Source organism: Microtus pennsylvanicus, chromosome 2 (genome assembly GCF_037038515.1).
Source record: "Microtus pennsylvanicus isolate mMicPen1 chromosome 2, mMicPen1.hap1, whole genome shotgun sequence".
Taxonomy (NCBI): Eukaryota; Metazoa; Chordata; class Mammalia; order Rodentia; family Cricetidae; genus Microtus; species Microtus pennsylvanicus.
Window position 1 is genome coordinate 105,267,006 of NC_134580.1, and position 25,518 is coordinate 105,292,523.

A 25,518-nucleotide genomic window follows, 5' to 3' on the forward strand; every position below is an offset into this window, starting at 1 on the left:
AGCCTGAGAACAAAAAGTCCTAATCTGCAGTAGATTGTGGGAGGCTATAGCCTATTAGCAGGGGGCCCTGGCTCCTTTGAAGGAGTTCCATCTGAATCGAGATGCTGAGAGGGGCCAGAAGGGGTCTGCATTCTTTCTAAAGCTGTGTGTAGATGGCTTGGCAGTGTGGGAAGATGATCTTTAGTTCTTTAGAGCCATTGTTACTTGCTTATGGCATGTGTTCTCGGCTCCCCTGACCTCTGCATACCCACTGTAGGGAGTGGAGAGTGTTTTTGACATCATGGAGATGGAGGATGAAGAACGGAATGCATTGCTTCAGTTGACTGACAGCCAGATTGCAGATGTGGCCCGCTTCTGTAACCGCTACCCGAATATTGAACTGTCCTATGAAGTGGTGGATAAGGACAGCATCCGCAGGTGAGACAGGAAGCACCAGGAGTCCTGCCCTGGGGTCTCTGCACACAACCACAGTACTCATTCTTTGTTCTGCTTTCCCCAGTGGTGGGCCAGTTGTGGTGTTAGTGCAGCTGGAGCGAGAGGAGGAAGTCACGGGCCCTGTTATTGCACCTCTCTTCCCACAGGTATGTCTTAGCAGCTGGCTGTTAGGAGGCCATTTGAGGCCTTGTTCACTGGTTGGGTCTTAGGTATAGGATATAGTTCTCACCCAGGGAGGGTAGTCTGGGGGTAATGAACTCACAAGACAAATATTAATCTCAGAACTATGAAGTATTTTTCTTTTTTGTTTTTAAACAATTTAGATGACTGATCGTTGTTTAAATACATCAGGCAGTGCTATTCTGGCTTGTAAGATCCATTTCTCTCTTCAGATGCTTCAGGATACTTGGACTTTTCTACTGTCTTTCCTCAGTTATATTTCACTTAGGTTCTAGTTGCATATTTGTTTGTTTTTGTTTTTTGAGACAGTGTTTCTCTGTGTAACAGTCCTGGCTATCCTGGAACTAACTTTGTAGACCAGGCTGGCCTCAAACTCACTGAGATCTATCCACCTGCCTCTGCCTCCCAAGTGCCAGGATTAAAGGCATGTGCCACTGCCCAGCTGCATATTTGTTTTTCAATCAATAGAAAGGAAATTTCATCTTCTTATGTGAGATAATTGAAGATTGGGCACAGATGCTAGATGCTTGTGTGTCTACAGACAAGTTATTCAAATTTCTAAGGAAATTGGCCACTGAAGCACACGGGCTCTACTGTGGCCAACAGAGAGGGCGTCTCCAGAGACAAGATGCCAGAAGAGGCTCCATGGGCTTGCTTTTTATTCTCTTTGTTGCTGATTCATCTCCACATTAAGATTATTCAGTTAGCTTGCCTTGCATCTAAGTTTCTTAAGAACTTGAAGCTTCTATGCTCCAAGGCTAAATATCTAAAAATGCATTTTAGATTCAGTGACAAGCATTAAATAAAAAAAGGTGCCTTGGGTTATAGAAATGAGGTAAAACTGAACAATTAGTCTATCTACTTATTTGAAAACTAAGTCCTTAGGGGATACCTTTAGATTGCTTTAAAACTCTTAAGTCTATCAAGTTGTGTTTCAGGAAGCAATTGTGGAGAGCTTTAATTTGACTTCTGTCACTCTATTTCATAATCAGTCTCATAGTTGCTTGTAACCATCAAGTTTTCTATGCTCAAGTTCTTGGTTTTGGTCCCTGTAGAAACGTGAAGAGGGCTGGTGGGTTGTGATTGGAGATGCCAAGTCCAACAGCCTCATCTCCATCAAGAGGCTCACTCTGCAGCAGAAAGCAAAGGTCAGTGTGCACTTAATCCCGCATCTATTTCTTGGGGTTTGACAGACGATTGCCTCCTCCCTGGTCCCAACTCAATTTCTTCCTGTTCTCTTTAGGTGAAACTAGACTTTGTGGCCCCAGCCACAGGTGGCCACAACTACACCCTGTACTTCATGAGTGATGCTTACATGGGATGTGACCAGGAGTATAAATTCAGTGTGGATGTGAAAGAAGCTGAGACAGACAGTGATTCAGATTGAGTCTGGGGTATTCTCACGTATAAGGACATTAAACCTGGAAACAGGAATGTGGAAGTTCAGGAGGGAACTGGTTTTGGAGACCAGGTCTGTCAGCCTGAAGTCTGACCATTCAAGCTGCTGCTGTTCCCAGTCTACATTCAGTTACTTTCCCACTTTGGACAGAGCAGTTCAAGCTCTGGGTCCAGTGTTTTCAAATGTTATGTCAAGCATGAACTGTACAATAATTGGTGGCATTCTTTTTATAGTTCCATAAATTCTAATAAATAATTTGGAGAAACTGTATGTCCTTAACAGTGATACTAAATTTTCTTCAACCAAAGATCCTGGCTAGAAAAACCCTCATTTTAGCTAGCACCAAATCTTCCTATTGAGTATGTGGAAGACAAACTTGTCCTGTACCGAGGGACAAAACAATGGCAGACAGCTATTCTTTGGCAGTGTGAATGACCTCAGCCTCCTTTTTGCTGAACAGTGGCAAACTTAGTGACATGGGAATAGGAACTGATTCCATCTTGGGCAACAGGTAGGGCCTCTCATGATCTATGTTCTGAAATTCTTCCCTCGCAGGAGGCAACCCTAAGGGTGGTTAAGATGCACCAGTAGGGCTGGGCAGTGGTGATGCACAGGTTTGATCCCAGCCCTTGGGAGGAAAAGGCTGGCAGACCTCTGAGAGTTTGAGGCTACCCTGGTCTGCAGGACAGCCAAAGCTACACAGGGAAACTGTCTCAAAAATCAAAACAAAAACAAAAGGTGCCCCAGGTAAGTATGACTCTAGTCTCCTTAAAATGTCCTCTCTCCACAATCTCAGACCTACAGCTTCCAATGTTGGCTTTCTGTCTTGAAGAAATGTGAACAGTGCTGAAAGGGGATTCATTTTCCCTGAGGCCAGCGGTTTTCAAACGGTGGTCTCAAGACCCCTTCCCCCTCAGAGAACTAGGAGCACAACCTCGAAAGCTTTTATTATCTTGGTTATATTCATTGTCGCTTAGTATATGAAAAATTAAGGCAGTCCATTTCAAAATAACTTCATTAACATATTTTAGGAAAAATAAGTTCTGGGAAGAGCAGCGTGATACAATGTTGCAATCACTTTACATCTGGCTTAATGGAAGCCAGTTAGGATCTTTAGCCACTTCTGTGCTGTCTATAATGTGGTCGTGTTAATAGTCAGCTTCAGAGAAAAGAGAAGGGTTTTCACATAACCGTGGAAGTTTCCTAAAGGCAATCTAGGGTCTACAGCTGCACCCATGCATCTTGTACTATTAAACCCACCGCCCCATCTTAGAGTCACTCTCTGGATGTAATATTCTCCAAATGACCACCTACATCAGTATATGGTTCACTTGGAGACTGACCCATGAAATTCCACAACTCTCCAGATACCCACAAAGTTCACTACGCAATTTCATCTTTCTAGTCTAAGAAGCTGGCTCCATTCCTACTGTGGGAACAAGACAGTGAAGACTGATGGCTATTTAACTGGTGCCACTGCTTGACCATGTTATAGTGTTGACCCTTCAAGGGTCCTAAGACTCCCAGGGATCTGCTGATGACTGTAGCCACTACTGCTTTGAATACTACTTCTGCTGTCTCTCAAAAGTTATATAAGGTCAAATTGTACAGTATCAAAAATTAAGTGAAGGCTCCAGCTTTGAAGACAATCCTCACCACTCTTCAAAAGGCTTATTAGGCTTGGTGGTGGTGGTGATACACACTTTTAATCCCAGCACTCGGGAAGCAGAAGCAGGCAGATCTTTGTGAGGCCAGCCTGTTCTGCAGAGTAACTTCCAAGACAGCTAGGACTACACAGAGAAACCCTGTCTTAAACAACAGCAACAAACTCACTAAAACAGAACAAAAAAGGCCTTAAAAGGCTTTAGCCTGAAAAACACCAGATTGGCAGCACACACACAAAAGTCTTTTACTTTTTTTCTTTTCTTTTTTTGAGACAGGCCTCTGTCATCCTGTCATTTTGTAGATCAGGTTGGTCTGCCTCCTGAGTAGTGGATTATAGGTATGTGCCACTACACCCAGCCTGCTGTTTTTTAGAGGGCCACAAGCTATTGTCTTAATGTTTTCTGCCCCTCACTGAAAACCAGTTCTCTCTTTCGGGGGCTTTAGTTGCCACCATAGCATAATGTCTCGAGGCATATGAGGGTTTCTAAGGAAGAACAGTGGTGTTCTTTTACTCTGAACAAACTTTGAATGTCTTTTTGCTTTTTGAGAAAGGGTCTCGTATATCCCAGGCTAGCTTCAAACTTGCTGTGTAGCCAAAGATGACCTTGAGCTTCTGATCATTCTGTCTTTGCTAATTGAGTACTAGGAAGACGCCACAACTAGCTAGAATGTCTTAAATGCAAGAACTCTAGAGGGGGCTGGAGAGATGGCTCAGAGGTTAGGAGCACTGATTGCTCTTCCAGAGGTCCTGAGTTCAATTCCCAGCAGCCACGTGATGGCTCACAACCATCTATAGTGAGATCTGGTTCCCTCTTCTGGCATACAAACATACATGGAAGGAATGTTGTATACATAATAAATAAATAAATCTTAAAAAAAAAAAGAACTTCTCTAGAAATTGGGAAAGTGGGACCTACTTCAAATAGCGGAATTATAAATGATAAATGACCTTATTTACAAAACAGGAAGTGTGGCACAGGTGGATTATTTCTATAAAGCTCACAATTTCAGAAAGCTCTCAGACACATTCTTCCGTGTACATACATCATGATTATAAATACTATATTTGCCCCAAAATGTAACCCCATGCCCTAAATCAAGCAAAAATTGTAGTACAGCATACTTCTGTTCCATGGCTCTGTCCCATGGCTCCCTCACACCAATGAAGGGAAACAGTGAATGGTCCTGTGGCTTCTACACATCCAAAGAAGGCATAAAGCTAAATGTAGATCAAGGATCCTTCAGGTCCTCTCGATGACTAGGAAAGTCTTGGCAAGTCACACACTACAGTTCAGAGGCCTGCAGGTTGGTGATACTCCCAGAAGGCCACCTCCCCATCATCACTACAAGAGGCCAGGAGCCCTGGCTCCTTGGGATTCCAAGCCACACAGTTGACATCCTGGGAGTGCGCCTGGCGCATATGAGCTGTCAGAGAGAAGGTGGGCTGCTGTGGATCTGAGCCGGGATCCTCCTCAAACACTCGGATGGCATCGTCTCCACAAGCTGTAGCCAGGGCCCCTGTCAGCTGACACCTGGGAGGAACATACACGTCAGTGGGAAAGGAGATGACTCCTGCCTCTCCAACCTGGCAAATCAGGACAGAGACGTGTTCCACAGTCCGGGGCCTAGTTTCTTCCCAAACCTCAGGTCTCAGCTAAGCGTCTCACAGAAAGAAAAGCTTTCTTTCCTAAGCCATCACACCAACCAAAGGCCTCCTAGTCCTCAGGTGTTGCCCATGTCACTGCATCCTTAACCTCCTAACACTGACATTAACAAGTTTCACCATAATTTAGTCCTTTTTAAAGTCAAGAACTTACTTTAAAATAAGCATTGAAGATTCCCCCATTGCCCATCTCTGTATAAAACTTGAATCTGGAATGTTCAACTGCCTATTCATTTTAGTAAGTTTAAAAAAAAGCAAGGGGCTGGAGGTTAAGAGCACTGACTGCTCTTCCAGAGGTCCTGAGTTCAATTCCCAGCAACCACATGGTGGCTCACAGCCAACTGTAATGAGATCTGGTGCCCTCTTTTGGCCAGCAAGCATACAGACAAAACACTATACATAATAATACCCAACAACAAAAGTTCCAATTGTCTAGCAATGAATGTTTGAGATCTCCCCTAGCCCTACCCCCACCCCAGACAGATTTCTCTGTAACTGGCTGTCCAAGAGCTCTCTCTCTGAACCAGGCTGGCCTTGAACTCAAGAGATTCACTAGCCTTTACCTACCAACTGCTGGGATTACAAGTGTGCGCCCGACTAACATTTTTTTAATGGTTGTAAGATTTATTTTTATATGTATAGATATTTTGCCTATGTGTATGCCTATGTACCATGTTTGTATTAGTGCCCACTGAAGCCAAAAACGGTGTCAAATCCCTTGGAACTAGAGTTACAGACCATTGTGAGCTGCCATGTGGATGTTGGGAATTGAACCCAGGTCCTCTAGCAGAGTAGCCAGTTCTCTTAACTGCTGCATATATCCAGCCCCAAATAAGTCTAAATTTTTTGTTGTTTTGATTGTTTTTTTTTTCCCCCGAGACAGGGTTTCTTTGTGTAGCTTGGCTGTCCTGGAATTCTGTAGACCGGCTGGCCTCAAGCTCACAGAGGCAAATAAGTTTAATTTTAAGTAGTTAAGTACCTCCTCTCCAAAAAACCAACTCCTAGCTGGGCAGTGGTGGCATACACCTTTAATCCCAGCACTTGTGAGTTATAGGCCAGCCTGGTCTACAGAGTGAGTTCTAGGACAGCCAGGGTTACACAGAGAAACCCTGTTTTGAAAAACCAAAAGCAACAACAAAATCCCATCTCCTTAGCTAAAAGTAAATTTTATCTTCTGCACAAAAAAAATGCCATAAATTTAATGCCTTGGGGGAGAGGGGCTAATTCTCCATGTAGTCAAAATACTCAGGTCCAATTTCATGGGACAGACATTCCCCAGACATTTGATATAAATAAAGCTTAGATATGTAACAGATTTTTTCATTGGTTTGGAATTATTTCTAAGATCCAAGACTCAGGTCGAGAGCCTCCAAACTCCAACCTTCTAAGAATGGAGCAGCTTTTCTAGTCTCTGTAAGAGTCTGTTACTGAGCCGGGCAGTGGTAGCGCATGCTTTTAATCCCAGCACTCGGATCTCTGCAAGTTCGAGGCCAGCCTGGTCTACAAAAGCTAGTTCCAGGACAAGGCTCCAAAAGCTGCAGAGAAACCCTGTCTTGAAAAACAAAAACAAAAGTCAATTACTAAACCACACAGTTCACACACAGTTCATAGTTACAAATGTACATATTCCATCATTTCAGGATTGCCCAATGCTATGTAAATCCTAAGGGTTGGTGCTGCCCTCGAAGCCTGGGATCTTATCCCAGAAACAGTCTTAGGTACAGTCATCTTCCTGCTCCTAGAAGCCTAGGCCAGCCAGTTATAAACCAGAACGGTAGGCCTAACTGAACAATGCAGAACAGCACAGGTCATTCCGTTTCTAAAATTCCTGCTTTAGGAATGGGATTGAGGTCTTACCAAGCAACGTCGTAGATGGTCCTGGTGTGGAAGCCTGACAAAGTGCAGATACACTTCCAGCTGGGGTCAGAGCCACTGCATGCCACCCCTGTGGGACACAATTTTCTTAAGCCCAAGGCATTCTGTGTCCTGATAACCTCTACCATTGCAAAGGAGAACCTAATGTGCCCTTCCTCATCCCATTGCCAATCGATGAGTCCTTGTTCCAACCCTCCTTGTCTGCCTTACACACTGTTGCCACCTAAGAATTCTGAGAAGGAAGCACCCCTATTCTACTGCAGGCTGTATCTAACAAGTTAATCTGCCATTTAAGGGCACCCAATAGCCAACCCAACCAATTTCACTCTTTCTAATCCTCTGCCTTGCCTCAAGGAATCCCATTCTTCACAGCCAACTCATGCTGTTGGGTTTTCTTTTCTTTCTGGTTTTTGTTTTGTTTTTTTGAGTCAGGGTCTCATGAGCTATGTAGCTCTGGCTAGGCTGTTCTGGAACTCACTATGTAGACTAGGTTGGCCTTGAACTCAGGTTCCCAGCTTCTGCCTCCAGAGTACTGGGATTAAAGGTGTGCGTCACCACTGCTTGGCAGGTCTTTTTGTTGTTGTTGTTTGGGTTTTTTTTGTGGGGTGGGGGGTTGCTGGTAGGCTTTCAACTGGGAGTCTTTTGCTTTTCAAGACAGGGTTTCTCTGTGTATCTGTGGTGGTCCTGGAACTCACTCTGTAGATCAGGTTGGCTTCGAACTCACAGAGATCTCCCTGCTTCTGCCTCCCAAGGGCTGGATTAAAGGTTTGTGCCATCACTGCTCTGCTCAACTGGGCATCCTACGTTACATTCTCCTGCTACAAATCCTACATGCCCTCTTCAAATCTTGTTGGAAGGCTTTGTTCCACAAAGCTATCCCTAGTTCTTTTGGTGCTTCTCCGGAGACCTCCTACAAAACATTGAATCCAATTTGTGATTCCTGGCAGACTATATCTTGGCAGACTATAAAACTAAGGAAAGGAGTCTCCTTTGACTCCTGGACCCTCACCTTGTTCATTGCCTGGTAGATATTGGCGCCAAATGCGCACAGTACGGTCATCACTGCAAGATGCCAGCCGCTGGCCACTGGGGTCGAAGGCCAAGCTCCATACAGTGGACTCATGACCTTCAAGGGTGGCACAGCAGACCCAGTCATCTCCTTCTTCCCGGTACAACTTCACTGTGTCGTCATAGCTGGCGGACGCTAAAAGCTGAAAAGTGAGAAAGGAGAGCCAGCATTTGTTTGTATGGCTCTAACATGAAACCCTGCTAGGACAGGACAGTTCCAGAGATCCCTGTAAGAGTGAGGGTGATGTTGACGAGTGCCGGCAGGCTGAGCACCAGCCTCCACATCACATCCTTTCCTGCCTCGCCTGACTCTTACCTCCTGGCTTGGGTGCCAAACCACGTGTTTGACGTCCTGTGTGTGAGAGTTGAGGACACTGACACACTCATACTCATCCTCTTCGTCAACTGTGGGAGAAAAAAGAACCTAAGAGCTGACCCTGCCCAGAACAAAGCTGAAAGTCAGGGATCGGGTTTTCCACTGTACCCAGAGGCACCTGGACTGACCTTCCCAGACCCACACACTCTTATCTCTGCTGCAGGTAGCCAAGAGGTTGCCAGACGGTGCCCAAGCCACTGACTTGACCTCATTTTCGTGACCCTCGAGAGTGGTTACACACTGCAAAGGTAAAAAGATTGTGAATTAATGGCAGCTAAAGGTCTTAGGCCCTAGTAAAACATCCAAGATCACAATTTTGTTGTTAAGACAGCCCAGGATGACCTTGGACTTTTGGGAATCCTCTTGCTTCAGCATCCCAAATGCTGGGATTAGTGTCATGAACTCCCACACCCAGCTACAATTTCGACAGTATAAGCATTAAGTAAAGGCTGTACTCAAATGGTCCAGGGTGGCCCAGTCTTGGTGTGCAAACGTCCAGCCTGGTTACCTCAAAGTCATCCTGGTTCTTCTTCCAAATACAAGTGACAGCATCAAAGCTGGCAGAGGCCAGGTAGTTTCCACAGGGGGACCATGCCACTTTCCGAACAGTGCGCTGGTGGCCTTCAGAAAGGACAGACTTGCAAACCCAGCTGTCACCTACAGGCAGAGAACAGGCTAGGCTCTGGAGCACCATCAACGCCATTCAGTAACTGGTAGTGAAGGTGAAGCTCTGTTGAAGGGACAAACTCATGCACCATTACAGCGATGCAAACGACTACTTCCTTAAAAGCGTCAAATTGAGTTTCAGACTACTTTTCTCATTTTTCTTCCTCAGCAAATACCCCAGTTGCCGCAACAATCCCCCAGACTAACTGTTGACGTTTGCACACTCCTTCCCCCGACAAACCCTTTTCAGAATAACGTCTCCCGTGGCACCAGAGTCACAAAGCCAAACCAGGCCTTACCCTCGGTGCCCCAGATGCGGATTTTACGGTCGCCGCCGCACGAGGCCAGCAGGGTCCCCGTGGGGTTCCAGGCCAGAAACCAGCAGCGGGAGTCCGGGTGTGCCTGGACGCGGCTCCGCAGCACCAGCGAATCCTTCATGACGGAGGCCTCAGGGTGAGAAGGAGGACACAGAAAGCAATGTGCAGAACGCGGTGGCCACCGTGGGACCCCGAGGACGCCAGGGCCCCAGTTCCTGCCAGAGGTGTCGCCCTGGGAACTGAAGCACCCGCTGCTGGGGTCGCACGGCCTTCTGGGACTTGTAGTCACTTCCTTTTCCCCCTCCACAACAGGAAGCCTCACGGGACTGTCCCGAACTACCAGTCCCCTGATGCCTCGCGCGAGAACAGGCGGCGCGCGCACACAGTGACGGGCCAAGAGGGCAGAGCTGTGAGCCGGAGGAGGAGGAGGAGGAGGGGGTGGGGTGGGGTTGGAGGAAGCCGGAAGTGCATCAGCCTGGGTCCGTCTGGGCGTTGCGGGATTGGGGCCTGGGATCGCTTGGCCAGGGCAGCTGAGAAGCCCGTGACCGGGCGGAGCGGCGCCATTCCGGCCCTGAGATCTACTGACCGGTGAGGAGCAGGGACTAGCGTAGGGAGGGTCACTGTGGTTTAGGTCGCACCTCAAAGTGCGGGTTCCGGATCCCGGCGGCCCCTCAGCAACCCTCTGTCCATTAATGCCGGTCTAAGTCTCCTCCGCCCCCTGCGCCAGTAGCTGACCCCAGTACCTGCGCCTGTTCATCTTGGCATGTCCACGGCCCACTTAGTCCCTTGCCCTCTCGGAGTCCTGGTCCAGCACCCCTCATCCAGAGCCCTCGGTCCCCGCCCCCCGAATTCCCGCAGTCCTTCGGTCTGTTCTCAGCCCTGGGTCCCACCCCGCAGTCTCTGGTGCGGGCCCTGACACTCCCCCGGGCCAGCTGCCCATTGCATTGCTCTCCACCCGGGTACAGACAGGCTCTGCGCGCCCCGCTGAGGTCGGCGGCCATCAGCAGCGACTGCAGAGCTACAGCGGGCGGCCCCGGGCATGTATGCCCCTGGAGGCGCAGGGCTGCCGGGAGGGCGCCGGCGGAGGAGTCCGGGAAGCAGCGCTCTGCCCAAGCAGCCAGAGCGGAGCCTGGCTTCGGCCCTGCCTGGCGCCCTGTCCATCACGGCGCTGTGCACTGCCCTGGCGGAGCCCGCTTGGTTGCACATCCACGGAGGCACCTGTTCCCGCCAGGAGCTGGGGGTCTCGGACGTGCTGGGCTACGTGCACCCGGATCTGCTGAAAGGTGAGGGCACTGAGCTTCTGCTCTCCCGGCTTGAGGGGTGGTCAGAACGGATATGGGACTGGCTGAAGCACAGATAACCCGAGGCAGTCATTTGTTAAAGGCAACAGCCTGGTTCTTGGTATTCACGCCCACCAGGTGGCTCTGTTTGGGGGTCTAGCCCCTCATCAATTCTGATTTTATTCAGCCAAGCACCTAGGTAGTCCTCACCCTCATGCTGGTCCAGAATGCTGCTGTTTTAGGTTTTTGCCAGAGGAAGGGCCTTTATAGGTAGAAGAAATAGGGTCTTAGGTATCACAATTAGCCACCCCCTTCTAACAGACCCTTGAGATGCAGAAAAGTTGTTTTGGGGTAGCTTGATTGATGGAGAAAAGAGAACTGTGAATATGACTAATTGTAAGAGATATTTTAGTATTCTGTGGACTTATCGAAGAGGGTGCTTGTGGCCTCCCGGGGCATCAGACGTCAGTTCCGTCATCACACTCAACAGCTGAAATTTGGCTTTCCATGCCCTTACAGGTATGCCTGCCTGGCTGAGATGGTTGCTTTATTCATCTTTAGTTCTGGTTCATTCCTGTTAGATGTGTGCAAGGTGTCTCATGAGGGCTCAAGCCCTGGAATCTGATGAAAGGGCAGTGTCCCCCTCTAAATTGGAATAAAAACACTACTGTAGGTCTAAGCTGAAAAGCCTTATCCCGTCACCTACTGTTGTCTTTCTTGGTGAGTTCTCTTAACAGTTCCCTTCTCTTTGCACATTCAAGGCTTTAGAATGATTTTTTTTTTTATTTAATAGAGAACATGGTGGAGGCTTCTGGTTTGAGACTTCTTTTTTTCACCCTCTTGCTGAGTTTGTCTCTTTAAGACCAAGGTTATGCACTGGATGGAGGCCTTTTTTTCTCAGCACCTGATGACACAAGGCTGTGGAGTTTGAATCTGGCTGCTTTCCCATTTCTTGCACTCACCTGCATTCAGGCCTTTTTGCATTTGATGCCATGATGTTTCTGTTTCAGGAGCTGACTGTTTCACACACAGACTGAGAAAGAGTTTATGATGATTGTCCTTTGTAGGTCATCCCTGGAGTGGGAGGGTCATAACGTTCAGATGGCATGGAGAGAGGTAGTCTGATCTTACATCCTTGTTTCCGAGCTCCAGGAAGAAAAGCAAAGCGAGCTCCCGAGGCTCGCCCTGCTGCTCACTGATACTGCTTCCCATTTGTTGATGCTAGAATAAAATGGTGCTGTCTCCTTAATTATGCTTATCCCATGCTTTACTTCGGCTGTGGTAAAGAAGGCTCTCAAGACACCCTGCCTTGGTGTACGTTCCTGTCGAAGGCGTGTTAAAATAAAAATCAGTTCTCGGTTCAAGTTTTTGTTTGTTCACAGATGCATTTGCCCTCTGTAAGAAATTATTCAGACCAATTTTGTCCTTTTCAAATATGTTGTCTTAACCTTTACATTGCATTTGCTGTGTGTTTAGATCTCTTAGCCCATACATGGTTTGCCTGCGCTGCTCACCTCCTTGGCCATCGTAAGCCAGGATCACTTAGCTCCTGTCTATAAATAGAAGCATTGGCATTGGGGCCTTGTGAGCCACTGCAGAAGGCAAGGAATCTGGTCTCTTGTAGCTTCTCTTGTGCTGCTCTCTACCTGAGTGTTTTGTGTGCCTTGTGGACCTTCAGGCATATGGTGTCCTTTGTGACTGCTGATTTCTGGTCTACCAGACATCTACCCTGGAGTCCTGGAATAGTCCAGTCCAGGAGGGAGTAGACCTGTGCTGGGCAAATCTGGTGCTTATAGATGCTTGCAGAGGGAAACACCCCTGCTGGGTCTCTGCAGGTAACAGAGTGAGGTGGGTCAGAGGGCTCCAAAGCAAGCCTGTGTACCAGGCATGGAGCTAAGTATACTTCACGTTTCCTTAATTTGACCCTTATTTACAAAGGCCCCAACTCAGGGAGAGCAGGTAATGAACTAAGAGACACAGCCAATCCAAGTTGCGACTCTGAAGTCCACGCTCTTCTTACCACCACCCCCTTAGTGCACTGAGTTCCTTTTTCTTTCTGTTAGAGCTATATGAAACTTACCATTTGCTCTTCTGATTGAGTGGGGCTTTGTTGTTGTTGTATTTTGCCAGTGAAAGAAAGCTTTTATTAGGCGTGAGGAAATGCACACACACAAGGCACACACCGAAAAAAGACCTTTTGCAAAGCAGAAGGGAGATTCGGGAAGCCGAAGCCTCTGTTTTTTTTTTTTTTTTTTTTTAATCACAAGCCCAGCCAGAGCTGTGCTTTTTAGTGCCTGAACTATCTCTCAGGTTTCAGCTCAGCTTGGTGAACCTGAAGCAAAGCCACTCACCCTTGCTGTGTGACCAGATGCGTGAAGGCTTTAGCAAATGCCAGCTCAACAGATTCTGTTCTGAATCCTCTCACATAGCTTCTCTGGGCTTAGGTCCAGAGAAGGCTTAGAAATGCCTAGACTTTTAGGCCTGAATGGCCTTTGCCTCTATAGTGTGGCCAGCAAGGGCAGCTCCGCCACCAGCTACAGGAAGCAGTTTTGGAGAATGAGTAAGTTGGGATTTGCTGTCAGGTGACTCAAGATTGACAACAGCTACTGAAGGACAAAGGATGGAGGGCCTCTGCACCTGTTGGGTGGTGACAGATTCTGATGTCATCACCAGGCTCTTGGGTGGCTTGCCTGGCACCATTGACATCTGTAAGATGACCCATCTGGACACTAGTGTGCCCTGTTGGTGGCCTGTGCCAGATTTGGCTGACAGCGAAGAGTTCGAGTGAGGGATGCCGAGCTGAGGAGAAGGTGCTCAGAGAGATGGGGCAGTGAGGAGTCCTCCAGGCCACAGGATCCTTAGTGAAGAAGGAGGAAAGGAAGAATAGCAGGAAGCTGGTCTGAAACCATTTTAGCTTTTCTGCCGTCAGTCCACATAGGTCAAGAGGGGTCAACCACAGACACAGACAGGTAGATGGGAAGAGCCAGAGCATTCAAAACAAATCCAGTCCTGTGACTCACCAGTGACCTTGGTCAAAGTCAGTTCCTTGGGATCTGATTACAGAGCAGCTGCCTGCTTCCCTGATGACTGGAAGGGACAGTCAAGCAGTGTTTACCAAAATAAGCAGGACAGAATACAACGGCTGTCTATCTGGAATGGAGATATCTGGCTCAAATTTTAAGTCAAGACCCTGTCCCACGGGTTGGAGAGATAGCTCAGCGGTTAAGAGCACTGACTGCTCCTCCCGAGGACCCGGGTTCAGTTCCCAGCACCCACATGGCAGCTCACAACTGTCTGAAAATCCAGTTCCAGGGGATCTGACACCTTAACACCAATGCACATAAAATAAAGTTAAATAAATTAAAAAAAAAAAGACCCTGTCCCACATGGCATTTCTCTCCCACAGTAAGTCACTCATACCTACCTAATCTTTGGGGCTTTAGTGTCTCTGGAAGGCCCCTTGGGGAAAGGAGGAGTGTTATTTGTGCTCCCTAAATACCACACTGGTATTTAGGAAAGGAAGTCAGGAGAAGGCTTGATCAGGATGCTCTTGATCAGAGCTGTCTTTCTGTCTTACCTCATGCTAAGACACTGCACCCCTTTTCTCTCTGGCAGTGTTAGCACCACCCAAAGGGAAGTTCATGTTTGGCTTTCCCCTTAAGCTAGCAGTTCCCCATATGTGGGTTGCGACCCTTTTGTGGGTCCACCCACCCTTTCACAGGGGTCACCTAAGACCATTGGAAAACCAGATATTTACATTTCATTTCTTAACTGTAGCAAAATTACAGTTATGAAGCAGCAATGAAAATAATTTTATGGTTGGGGTCATCACAACATGAGGGACTATTAAAGGCAGCAGCAGCATTAGGAAGGGGGAGAACCATGGCCTTAAGCACTGTAGCTTTGGAGTAGAGGAAGGCAGTTGGAACAAAACATGCTTGAATTTGGTGTCAGAAGCCCTTCCTGTCCTCCATGCAGAGCCAGTCTACTCAGTCTGCCTGAACAGGGGACTGCGTTCCCTCCTAGCACCTGTCTGTGGGAGAGGCCATCTACTGACTTGCTGAAGATTGACTGTGGCCTGTGGTAGACCTAGTGTCTGACTAGGTATAGAGTTTTTCTGTGTTTTAACTCCTGACCAGAGCTGTGCTCAGATGCCCTCGGTGCTGTAAGAGTTTAAACACCATATGAAGCCAGTTTTGCCCGACGTCCCTGTGTGAGCACTGCTCATCACTAGTGATCCACACCTTTCTGCCTTTTTGTTGTTGTTACTGCTGATGGAATTTGAGTCCTCAAGCTGCTGTTTTCATGAGCTCAGCAGCTGCTGTCTTGGATAGCGTTCATGCTAGTTCATCTGACCCTTCTTCTCAGTACACCTCCTTAGAGTTTGATTGATTATCTCCATCAAGGAAATAATAAAAGCCGCCAGTGGGTGCTTAGCGGTTTCCAAGCAGCACAGTGCAGTGTCCAGGGGTCATTGTGTGATCCAGAGGAAGTCATTTAACCTTTCGGAGCCTCTGCCTTCTCATTTGAGCTGTGTGATGCAGTGTCTGGGGGTCACTATGTGACCTGGAGGAGGTCACTTAATCTTCTGGAGCTTCTGACTCCTCATCTGAGCTGTGTGATGACTTCCAGGGTGGCAGTCAAACTTGGCAAAGATAATGCTTGACACATTTGTGTGCAAGCATAGGCTCCTGTACCTTCAGCCATGCTTGCCTCTAGAGAAAGGTGGGGGAAGGTGGCCTCTTTCTTGAAGCTTTTTATCATGTGCATATCTTGTTTATTAAAATAAAAGTATTTTAAAATGTAAAGCACATAGGCGTGGATATATCAGGCGCATGTTTAATATGTTCACCCATCATCAGAAGAAACAAAAACCCATGTCTTTGAAGCTTCTCGTGTCTCCTTCTTCACACAGAGTGCCTGGCTGCACAGAGTAATGCAGGTGAGCTGCTGCAATGTGGCCCGTGATGTCACCCCTTCCACCCTGTCTCAGGCAGGCATTCTTGGTGGCATTGGAACACTGAATCCTGCCCCAGCATTCCCACATGCCATGCAGACCCCAAAAATAATTGATTCAGTTTTCGGTAATGTTCACATCAGAGCCAGGTGTCAGCCCTTCCTTGCTCCCTCAAACCTTTCTTCCTAGGCCCCTCTAGAATCTTTATGGTGTTTGGAGTAGGCAATGCTGGAAGCAATGAGGGCAGATGCTAGCTTCTGGCAGAACTCATGGACAGGCAAAGTCCATGGCAGTAGGAAATCACCCAAGCTGGATGCTTGAGCCATCTGCAGTTAAGATCATAACAGATAGCTCTGAAGGCAGCCAGGTGGAGGCACCTGAGTCTTGTCTGGGCTCAGCCAGCTTCTACCTGGAGAATTTTGAGTCCTAGGCTGAGTACATATGTCAGTCACAAATGCTTAGCATCTCCCACTGCTCAAGATTCCATCATGGCCAGCATCTGCTGGATTGAATTTTTTGTTGTTGGCAGTGGGTCCACCACTTAGCTTCTTGGTTTTCTTCCATCTGTCTACCTTCCTCTGGTATCTAGTACTGGTGTTTTTGGGGGACTGGAGACTTGGACTACTTGTATGGGGATTTTCTGTGCTCCCAGACCTTCTAGGAGCCTGGTACATGGTTGCAGCAGCACTTCAGTGATCGGGATGTGTGCTAGAAAGGGAAGATTATCACCTTCAGATTCTGAACTTGACATCAAAATTCAAGAAAGGAGCCTGTAGCCTGTGAGTTTGACCAGCTCTATCCAGTTTTTCCTAAATCACTCAGTGACCTATGGCCTAAATGAAAGCACTTGGCAATGGCTGAGGAAGAGGAGGAAGAGAAGGTGAAGACTTGTTTCCTTCTTTAAACTTTTTGTTTTTGTTTTCAAGACAGGGTTTCTTTCATGTAGCCCTGGCTGTCCTGGAACTAGTTCAGGAGACAAGGCTAGCCTCGAACTCACAGAGAGCCTCCTACCTCTGCCCCCCAAGTGCTGAGATTAAAGTCTTTCTCTCTTTCTTTCTTCTTTCTTTTTGGTTTTTTAAGACAGGGTTTCTCTATAGCTTTGAGCCTGTCCTGGCACTAGCTCTTGTAGACCAGGCTAGCCCTGAACTCACAGAAATCCACCTGCGTCAGTGCTGGGATTAAAGGTGTATGCCACCACCCAGCTTCATTGGTTTTTTTTTTTTTTAAGCCAGGTCTCACTATGTACTCCTGACTGACCTGAGACTCACTATGTAGACGAGTCTCTAACTCAGAGAGCTCTGCCTCTGAGCAAGTCCTGGGATTAAAGGTGGGCACCAACACGACCTGCCTTTGGCTCCTTCTTTGATCAGTTTTTATTCCATTCTGTGCTTCAGGAAGCCATCAAAGTTTCCATAACTTTCAAAGAGATCGACAATATTGATAATTGAAAATTTTTAAAGAAGCTATTTAATTCCTTGTTTGGTACATGCTTGTCACCCTGGGGACTCCTTGAATGTCGCCTCTCCTGTTTTAGCGCTTCCTTTTGCTTGGTTTACTCCCCTATTTTGGTGGCATTTACATGCTGTCATTTCCGAGCTTTCCAGGGCTCTCTTGGTGCGACTTCTTAGCTTTCCCCCGCTGCCTTGCATTTCAGCTGTCTAGTCCTAATCCAAGTCTTCTCTCCTCCTTTTGAGGGTGGTCTCAGGAAGCCCAGGCTGGCCTCAGGTTTGCTAAGTAGCAGAAACTGGGCTTGGACTCTTGACCCTCATGGTAACACCTCCCAAGTGCTAGGATTACAAGGGTGAAGCACTGTTCAGCTCAGTGGCATATTTGTGTCATTGTTAGTCTTCATTACCGTCCATTTCCAGAACTTTTTCATGACCCCAAACTGAAAACTCAGAATCAACCCACACCAGCTCCTGGCAGCCACCATATCCTCTACATCCGTGATTCTGACTTCTTGGTGTCTCATGAGCAGAATCACAGTGTTTGTCCTCTGTATTTGACTTAACTTACTTCACTTAGTTCAGTGTCTCTAAGTTCCATGTCTGCTTTAGAATGAAAATGGAAGGAATGAGTGAGTAAGTGGAGAATGGGAATTAATTAACCTCTGTTCAGCTCAAGAGTCACTAGCCTTTCCCTGTTGGTGCAAAGGATCCTTTAGCAAAATAGCTTAACATGCCAGCTTGATTGCCAGGATCTTAAAAAATGGTCTGAAGCTAGGTCTGGTGTAATTGTAATTCCCAATACTCAGGAGGCTGAGACAGAAGGATCATGAGTTTGAAGCTAGCATGGGCTACACATTGAGACTGTCTTAAAAGCAAAGTGAAAGGGAGAGAGGGAGGAAAAGAAGGAGGGAGGAAAGGGTGGACACTGGGCATGGCACTCAGTTTGTAGAGTACCTAGCATACAGGATGCCCTGGTTTGTGCCATAAAATTATGTGTGGTGGTTCATGCCTGTAATACTAGCCCTCCAGAGGTGGAGGCAGGAAGGTCACAAGTTCATGGTCATTCTCCACCCCTGCTCAGCAAGGTTGAGGTCAGCCTGAGACGCATGAGACCCTGCCTCCAAAAGAAATAGAGAAGAAATATACAGTCACCCTAGACTAGTTTTGTTGGAAAAAAGACTTGAGGTGTATAGGTGACTTCTGTTTGCAGCATGGAAGTCCCCTGCCTCTACCGAGCAGCTGGTGGCAGGAGCAAATACAGAGCCCCCAGGGCTTCTGGCTCCCAGGGACTGGGGGGGAATTGAAACCAAGATCCTTTTAGGTACACTGCCTGCCTCGGGGTGTTTCTTGGGCATAAAGCTTCCATTCTCTCTCTACAGATTTCTGCATGAACCCCCAGACAGTGCTGCTCCTGAGAGTCATTGCTGCTTTCTGCTTCCTGGGCATCCTGTGTAGTCTCTCTGCATTCCTTCTGGACGTCTTTGGGCCCAAGCATCCAGCTCTGAAGATTACTCGTCGCTATGCCTTCGCTCACATCCTCACTGGTAAGGATCTACTCGTGTGGGAGAGGATCCCCGGGGCATAGTGGTCCATGGGATTGCTTCTCTGTGATTAACTCTAGCCTTTCAGGGCATGGGGTGCCTTAGTGTTGGTTTCTGTCATTTGTGAATTATTTGCCTAGGACTAGAGGGAATGTTAGAATTCCACAGGAATCTCATGGCTCTCTAAAAATGACAATTGAAGTTCATAGAAATTCAGGGCTTGGTGTAAGCATGGCAGGAGTTGGGCTGTCTTGCCTGACTTCTGTGTATCGTCAGTTTCTCCCACCAAGTCTACCTCCCTGCCAGGTTTGTCTTCTCCGCTTGTATGTATCTACTTTCCTCACCCAGGCCTGGGCTGGGGTGTCAGTTTGGCTTTTGATAGTGATTGACTTCAGTTCAACTCAGTGTCTAAAACTGCATGATCTTACCTGTTCTTCTCAGCACCAGAAGTATCCAGGAGCCTTATTATCTAATTGTAAATCCCTTCTTTTCTTTTTCCCTTTTTTTTTGGATGGTATGGATGATACTGGGGATTGGATCCAGGGCCTTGTGTATGTTGGGCAAGTTCCCTACCATTGAACAATAATCCTTCAAGTAGACCCTTCTAGTCAGGATGGTTGGATAACTCCTCAGTTCCAAGCCAAGAATCTCATAGTCAAGGAAGTTCTTAGGACCTTGGGCCAGGCAAGTCCTCTGAGAACCAGGTGAGAGAGGCTGTGATTGATTCCTTCCGCATCATGACTGCTGATCCCGTTCTGTGCTGTCCCTCTGTCTCCCAGTCCTACAGTGTGCTACTGTCATTGGCTTTTCCTACTGGGCTTCTGAGCTCATCCTGGCCCAGCAGCAGCAGCATAAGAAGTACCACGGCTCCCAAGTCTATGTCACCTTTGCTGTTAGCTTCTACCTGGTGGCAGGAGCTGGTGGAGCCTCAATCCTGGCTACTGCAGCCAACCTCCTGCGCCACTATCCAACAGAGGAAGAAGAGCAAGCACTGGAGCTCCTATCTGAGATGGAAGAGAATGACCCCTACCCAGCAGAGTATGAAGTCATCAACCAGTTCCAGCCACCTCCAGCCTACACACCCTAATGCCAGCCTGGGCTCTCTTCCTCAGCAGCCCTTCCCCCAGTGCCACAGCTCCTCTTACACCCAGAAGAGCCACTTCCCCCAGCAGGTCTCACTGGTAGGACCCTGACCATCTTCACCAAATCTTTCCCAGCCTTTAGGGTTGTCCATTTGTCCCTGCTCTGCAGAGCTGGGACTCTAATTTTATACAATGTACTCTTTCCCCTCCCAGAACCCTCTGCTCCTTTCCTATTCACTAGCTCCCTCTACCCAGGGATGGTCAGGCAAGTTTCCTCCCTCCGTGGGCCGTGGTTTTGGAACTGGGACTTTCCTTGGGTTGCTGCTGGTAGTGGACAGTCTCTGAGAGAGGTGCCAACAGGGCACAAAGGGAAGGGGACTGTGCCATGTAGGTTCACTTTGCCAGGCCCAGCATTTGTGCCACTTCTGTGTGTGGGCTGACTCATTCCTTCTAGAGTGCCCTAAACCCAGCTGTCCACTTTGTGGATCCTCTGCACTTTAGCCTCTGGGCCACTCCTCATGTGTGCTCTGGTTTTCTGGAGAGAAGGGATTGCTGTTGCTCTCCTGCTCTGCCCTGGCTTCTTGTGGTTGGAGCCAGGCAAGGAAGCAGAACCAGGCAAGAGACTGATCCTGTTGAGGACCCCAGTGAAGGGGACTGAGTGCCCTAGCCCCTTCGTCTTTTAATGTGAGTGGTTTTAAAAGGAAAAAACAAAACAAAACCAAGCAATAGCAGCCATGCTCTCTAAAACATGGATATGGTTGTTGTTGTTCAGAAATGGAGCCCATCCCTTAGACTCTGCAATATTTTGGACCATAGCTCTCTCTAAGCCTATAGTCACTTCTCCCAGTCTCTCCAATAGAATGCAGTCTTTGTGTCCTGACTTCTTCCAGGCAGCTGTGGCTCCCTGGGGCCTTTCTGTGGAATTAGGGCCACATGGCCCCCGCGGGGCTGAGAACTATGGCCTGGCTGGCTGGCCAGTGTGGTGCTCCTCAGAACTGTGGCACTGAGATGTAACCTGGCCTCAGTTTCAGGCACAGGGGCCAAGCAGGGCAGGACCCTCCACTCTCCACAGTAGTACTCCACACAGAGGTGCATCAGGTTGGTGTCAGGACCCTGTCAGATGTGCAGGCCCGACTGTAGCCTTCAATGTGTCCCCTAGTCTGTGACTTGGGGCTACAGCTTGCTGCATGCCCCTCTCCCCTTCTGGAATGTATGCTGGTCTTGCGGTGTGCTACTGGGCTGTTACTCTAGATATTCTATTTGCCTTGGGTCCAATTTTATTGTTTATTTGTCTATTTTGTTGTTTTGCCTGGAGACCTGGGGCATAAGGTAGGTGGGACTTGAGAGGCCTGCAGCTTGGATCCAGATAGGCAAGCTGTTCTTGTTCATTGATGAGCTCCTTTGGAGTGAGAGTCTAGTGCTAGCTGAAAGGGAGATGGATTACAATCTCCTCTCACCCGTAAGACAACAGACATTTTGAGCAAGAATGGAGACTGAATACAGTCACTGAACTGTGACTACAAGACTGTCACCTCCCCGTTCTTTGGCCAGAAGGAGTGGGGAATATGTGGACAAATGGCTGTGCAGATGAAGACCAAGTGTGCCCGTAAGAAAGCGTCTGCTTGGAGTTCCCTGCTGCGATGCCAAAGTGTGCCCCAGTGTGACTCTCCCATTCTTCCAGACCTTCTCTGAAGCAAGAAAGCCGCCAGGTGAGGCCTGAGCACAAAATCAAGGAGCTAAATTAAGACTACCTTTCTGTGAAGTCCTGAGCTCATCATTGGCAGGTTTCTGAAGTGTGTGGCCAGCTCTCTCCACTGTGGCATCTGAGGGAGCAGGCCAGAAGACCAGGCACCAAACATGCATGCCAAAGTGAATGAGGACTCGCCCTGTGGACTGTTCCTTGTGATTTGGAATCCACTTTTTACTAGCTTCCCGTTCCTCTGGCCTTTCTTTCTCTTTCCCCTTCCATTCTGACACTATAGTTTATCATATAAATTTCTCTGGTTGTGTTTTTCTTTTTTAGGGAAAAAAAATTAAAAGGCAAAACAAAACCTTGAAACTACAAATGAGAACACAAATGCCAGTGGCTGCCTGTCATTTTTGTCATAATTTTCTAGATGTTTATTCTCTTCCTCCCAGAGAAGTAGGAAACATTCAGCAATGAAGCTTGTAACGGAGCAAAGTTAGTAGGAGCTTGGCATTTTGATCCTTCAGAGCCTCCCAGTCTTGACACCTTTCACAGAGGAAGTTCCCAAAGCCCACAGCTAGAAACAGCAGGTGACTCTGCCCGAGATGTCTGCTACGAACCTTGAGCTGCCCTCTCTGCATGTCCTGATGAGCTGCAGAAGGGCTGTTTTCAGAGCTCTAGTGCTGCTTCCTGGGAAAAGTCTGAGAATACAAACGATTCCGGGAGCAAGACCTGCAGAGTTGCTCTTCCAGGCAGCTGATGGGTGAAACCTTGATGGCTGCCCATGCTCTCAGTTCATTCATTCTCAACCCATCTTGGGGCCCCAAGTGTATATTTGATGAAAGCATTTAGGGCTCTTTGGGAAGAAGTCCATTCCTAGCAGGATACATATCTTTCCTGGAAACTGATATCTCATTTTGTGTCCAATAAGACATGTCCATGAGGGTCCATTAGATTATGCACAAGACACTGAGCCCCATGAAAGAGGGTGTCTGACAGGATCTTGTCTCCAGGATTGTCTTTCCTTAGCTCAGGAGACAGATTCCCCCACCAGGAAATAGTGAAATGAATAGTCTCCTGGACACCTTGGGAAAGTCCTATGCTGGAGAAGGGAGGCTGGTTCTAACCAGAATAATTATCAACAGCTTTCTGAAAGGAGCAGGTAGAGCTGGGTTGGTATGGGAGAGCATTTGAAGGAGCAGCCATTCCCTCTGAGGGACTGGCATGCTGGCCAGGGTGTGGTACGAGTGAGATGGTGAAGGCCCATCTGATGTTCCTCAAGCAGCAGGAAGCCACAGGAGGGCTCCGAATATGCACTGCTGGTGGTGTGGAGTGCTGTGATGTTAAGTAAAGCACCAGAGAGTGTGGGGATTGGGGGGGGGGGGGCAGGTGGACATGTGTGAAGAACCCTCAGGCCTGGTAGAATTGGGAGAGAGCCTAGGAACTCCAACCCTGCCACAGTGCACTAGAAGATGGGATCAGCCTTGTAACTCAAGAGGGCTTCAGAGGAGAGGCTGTGTTGTGTGCAGGATGGCAAGGAGAAGTCTTGGGAATCACAAAGTGGCTCTTGTACCTAAAGGAAGGGCAGTTCTCTCCAGATAACCTCAGAATCCTCAGCTGGTTTCTTACTCAAAGGTGCCCATGCCCTGGGCCATGACAGTATGGAATACAAGTTTCTGTGGGGAGACAGAAAAGAACTAATAAACTTTATAGTCTTTGTTTTCAAATGGTCTGCAGTCTTCCTGTGCCTTTCTGTGGGAGTGCCATTGTGACAGGGGTCAGGCAGAGATGACTCCATTTCGGATGGGTCTGCCTGAAGTGAGGCAGGAACTTTTTTTTAAAAAAAAAATATATTGGGCTAGAGAGATGGCTCAGAGGTTGAGAGCATTGCCTGCTCTTCCAAAGGTCCTGAGTTCAATTCCCAGCAACCACATGGTGGCTCACAACCATCTGTAATGAGGTCTGATGCCCTCTTCATATTAATATTTATTTATTATGTATACAATATTCTGTCTGTGTGTATGCCTGAAGGCCAGAAGAGGGCATCAGACCTCATTACAGATTGTTGTCAGGAACTGAACTCAGGACCTTTGGAAGGGCAGGGAATGCTTTTAACCACTGAACCATCTCTCCAGCCCTGAGGCAGGAACTCTTTTTTTTCCTTTAGTGATTTATTTATTTTTATTTTCTGTGTGTTGATGTTTTTGCCTGCATATATATCTGTGTGAGAGTGTCAGATCCTCTGGAACTGGAGTTATAGACAGTTGGGAGCTGCCATGTGGGATCTGGGAATTGAACCTGGATCCTCCAGAGAGCAGCCAGTGCTCCTAACAATCTCTCCAGCCTCGAGGCGCGAACTCTTGGGGGCAGTGGTTTGACAATTAAGGTGTCAGTTCCTCACCTGTGAGCTGTAGGGAACATGTTTGACTTAAGTACTGGGGGAAGACAGCTCTTTCCTCAGGAGAGATATGAACTGGCCTGTCCATTCTGCCAAGGAGGAAATCCCAGGCCTGGAGAGGAGCCTTTTCCAAAGACACTGCAGAGGAGGTAAAGGCCTCCTCTGCCAACCTTGCGTCTGAAGAGTTAGAGAATAAAAGAGCTTTCAAAGAGGCAGGTTCCAGTCCACTGTTGACATGGGTCTTTCAGAGTGCATGGCCTCTTTGAAAGACCTTGTCTTGACTGTCACTAGAGGATGACAACTGGCTTCCTAAGAGAACACTGTGGTGAAGTGGCCCATGTATGCCATATGGTCACCTGTTCTACCACCTTCTTGGAGGTGGCATCTCTAACTTGACTATTTGTGTTGGGGTTTTCTTTTGTGTAATCTTCAGGGTGGTGGGTGGACTTGTGTGTGGATGAGAAGGATGCCCCTTATTCTTCCTACAGTCTGTCCCCTTACAGCCTAACAGGATAGCAAAGAAATTTGCGTATGCATACATACTTAGTATACATACATATTCCTCTTTTGTTGATAGGCCCAAGTTCTAAATTCATTAGACCAAAAGGTTAGACTTTTTTTTTCTTTTGATGTTTTGAGACAGGGTTTCTCTGTGTAGCCCTAGCTGTTCTGGAACTAGCTCTATAGAACAGGTTGGCCTCAGACTCAGAGATCTGCCTGACTCTAGCTCCTGAGTGCTAAGATTAAAAGCATGGATCACCACCTCCATCTTATTTGGGGGGGGGGTCATACATTTTAGTTTATTATTATTTTTGAGAGTATTTCATGTAGCCCAGGCAGGCTCCAACAGGCTATATAGAATGGATGACCTGGGGCTGGAGAGATGGCTCAGAGGTTAAGAGCATTGCCTGCTCTTCCAAAGGTCCTGAGTTCAGTTCCCAGCAACCACATGGTGGCTCACAACCATCTGTAATGGAGTCTGGTGCCCTCTTCTGACCTGCAGGCGTACACACAGACAGAATATTGTATACATAATAATAAAATATTTAAAAAAAAAAGAAGGGATGACCTTAAACTCCTGGTCAGCCTCCCTCTACTGAGTGTTGGGATTATAGGCTGAACACTCAGTTTTATGTGGTACTGAGGTCAGATCCAGGGCTGTGTGCATGCTAGGCAAGCACTCTAGCAACATATCTACATCCTCAACCTTTATTATTATTTTTTTTAAAGATTTATTTATTTATTATGTATTCAGTGTTCTGCCTGCATGTGTCCCCGAAGACCAGAAGAGGGCACCAAATCTCATTACAGATGGTTGTGAGCACATGTGGTTGCTGGGAATTAAACTCAAGACCCCCGGAAGAGCAGGCAAAGCTCTCAACCACTGAGCCATCTCTCCAGCCCCTATTATTATTATTATTATTATTATTTGTAGCCAGAATCTTACTATTCAACTCTGGCTGGAACTCAATATCTAGACC

General features: G+C 47.6%; 3 protein-coding genes across 4 annotated transcripts in view; 2 read left to right on the top strand and 1 right to left on the bottom strand.

Moving 5' to 3' along the window:
- The window catches only part of Snrnp200 (small nuclear ribonucleoprotein U5 subunit 200), a 30,531-nt gene extending 28,247 nt beyond the window's left edge, over positions 1-2,284 (top strand). The window contains exons 42-45 of the mRNA XM_075962080.1: positions 257-417; positions 500-581; positions 1,671-1,763; positions 1,859-2,284. Coding sequence (XP_075818195.1) covers positions 257-417; positions 500-581; positions 1,671-1,763; positions 1,859-2,002 — 480 coding nt within the window. The 3' untranslated portion in view covers positions 2,003-2,284. The remainder of the gene's footprint in view (positions 1-256; positions 418-499; positions 582-1,670; positions 1,764-1,858) is intronic.
- A 727-nt stretch (positions 2,285-3,011) lies between these two features.
- Positions 3,012-9,926, bottom strand: Ciao1 (cytosolic iron-sulfur assembly component 1). Its single transcript, XM_075962081.1, has 7 exons — positions 9,627-9,926; positions 9,170-9,318; positions 8,790-8,901; positions 8,602-8,690; positions 8,227-8,428; positions 7,200-7,287; positions 3,012-5,211 (listed from the first exon to the last, which is right to left on the bottom strand). The coding sequence occupies exons 1-7, from the start codon at positions 9,763-9,765 to the stop codon at positions 4,971-4,973; spliced, it is 1,020 nt and encodes a 339-aa protein (XP_075818196.1). The 5' UTR covers positions 9,766-9,926; the 3' UTR covers positions 3,012-4,970.
- Positions 9,927-10,087: 161 nt separating this feature from the next.
- On the top strand, positions 10,088-22,030 carry Tmem127 (transmembrane protein 127). 2 transcript variants are annotated; one of them, XM_075962082.1, is made up of 4 exons: positions 10,088-10,232; positions 10,610-10,927; positions 18,709-18,873; positions 19,650-22,030. In XM_075962082.1, exons 2-4 carry the CDS (start codon positions 10,684-10,686, stop codon positions 19,955-19,957), a joined length of 717 nt encoding a protein of 238 aa, XP_075818197.1. In that variant the 5' UTR covers positions 10,088-10,232; positions 10,610-10,683; the 3' UTR covers positions 19,958-22,030. The 2 variants fall into 2 exon arrangements, with proteins under 2 accessions (XP_075818197.1, XP_075818198.1); XM_075962083.1 differs by lacking the exon at positions 10,610-10,927 and having other exon boundaries at positions 10,100-10,232.
- The last annotated feature ends 3,488 nt before the right edge of the window (positions 22,031-25,518 follow it).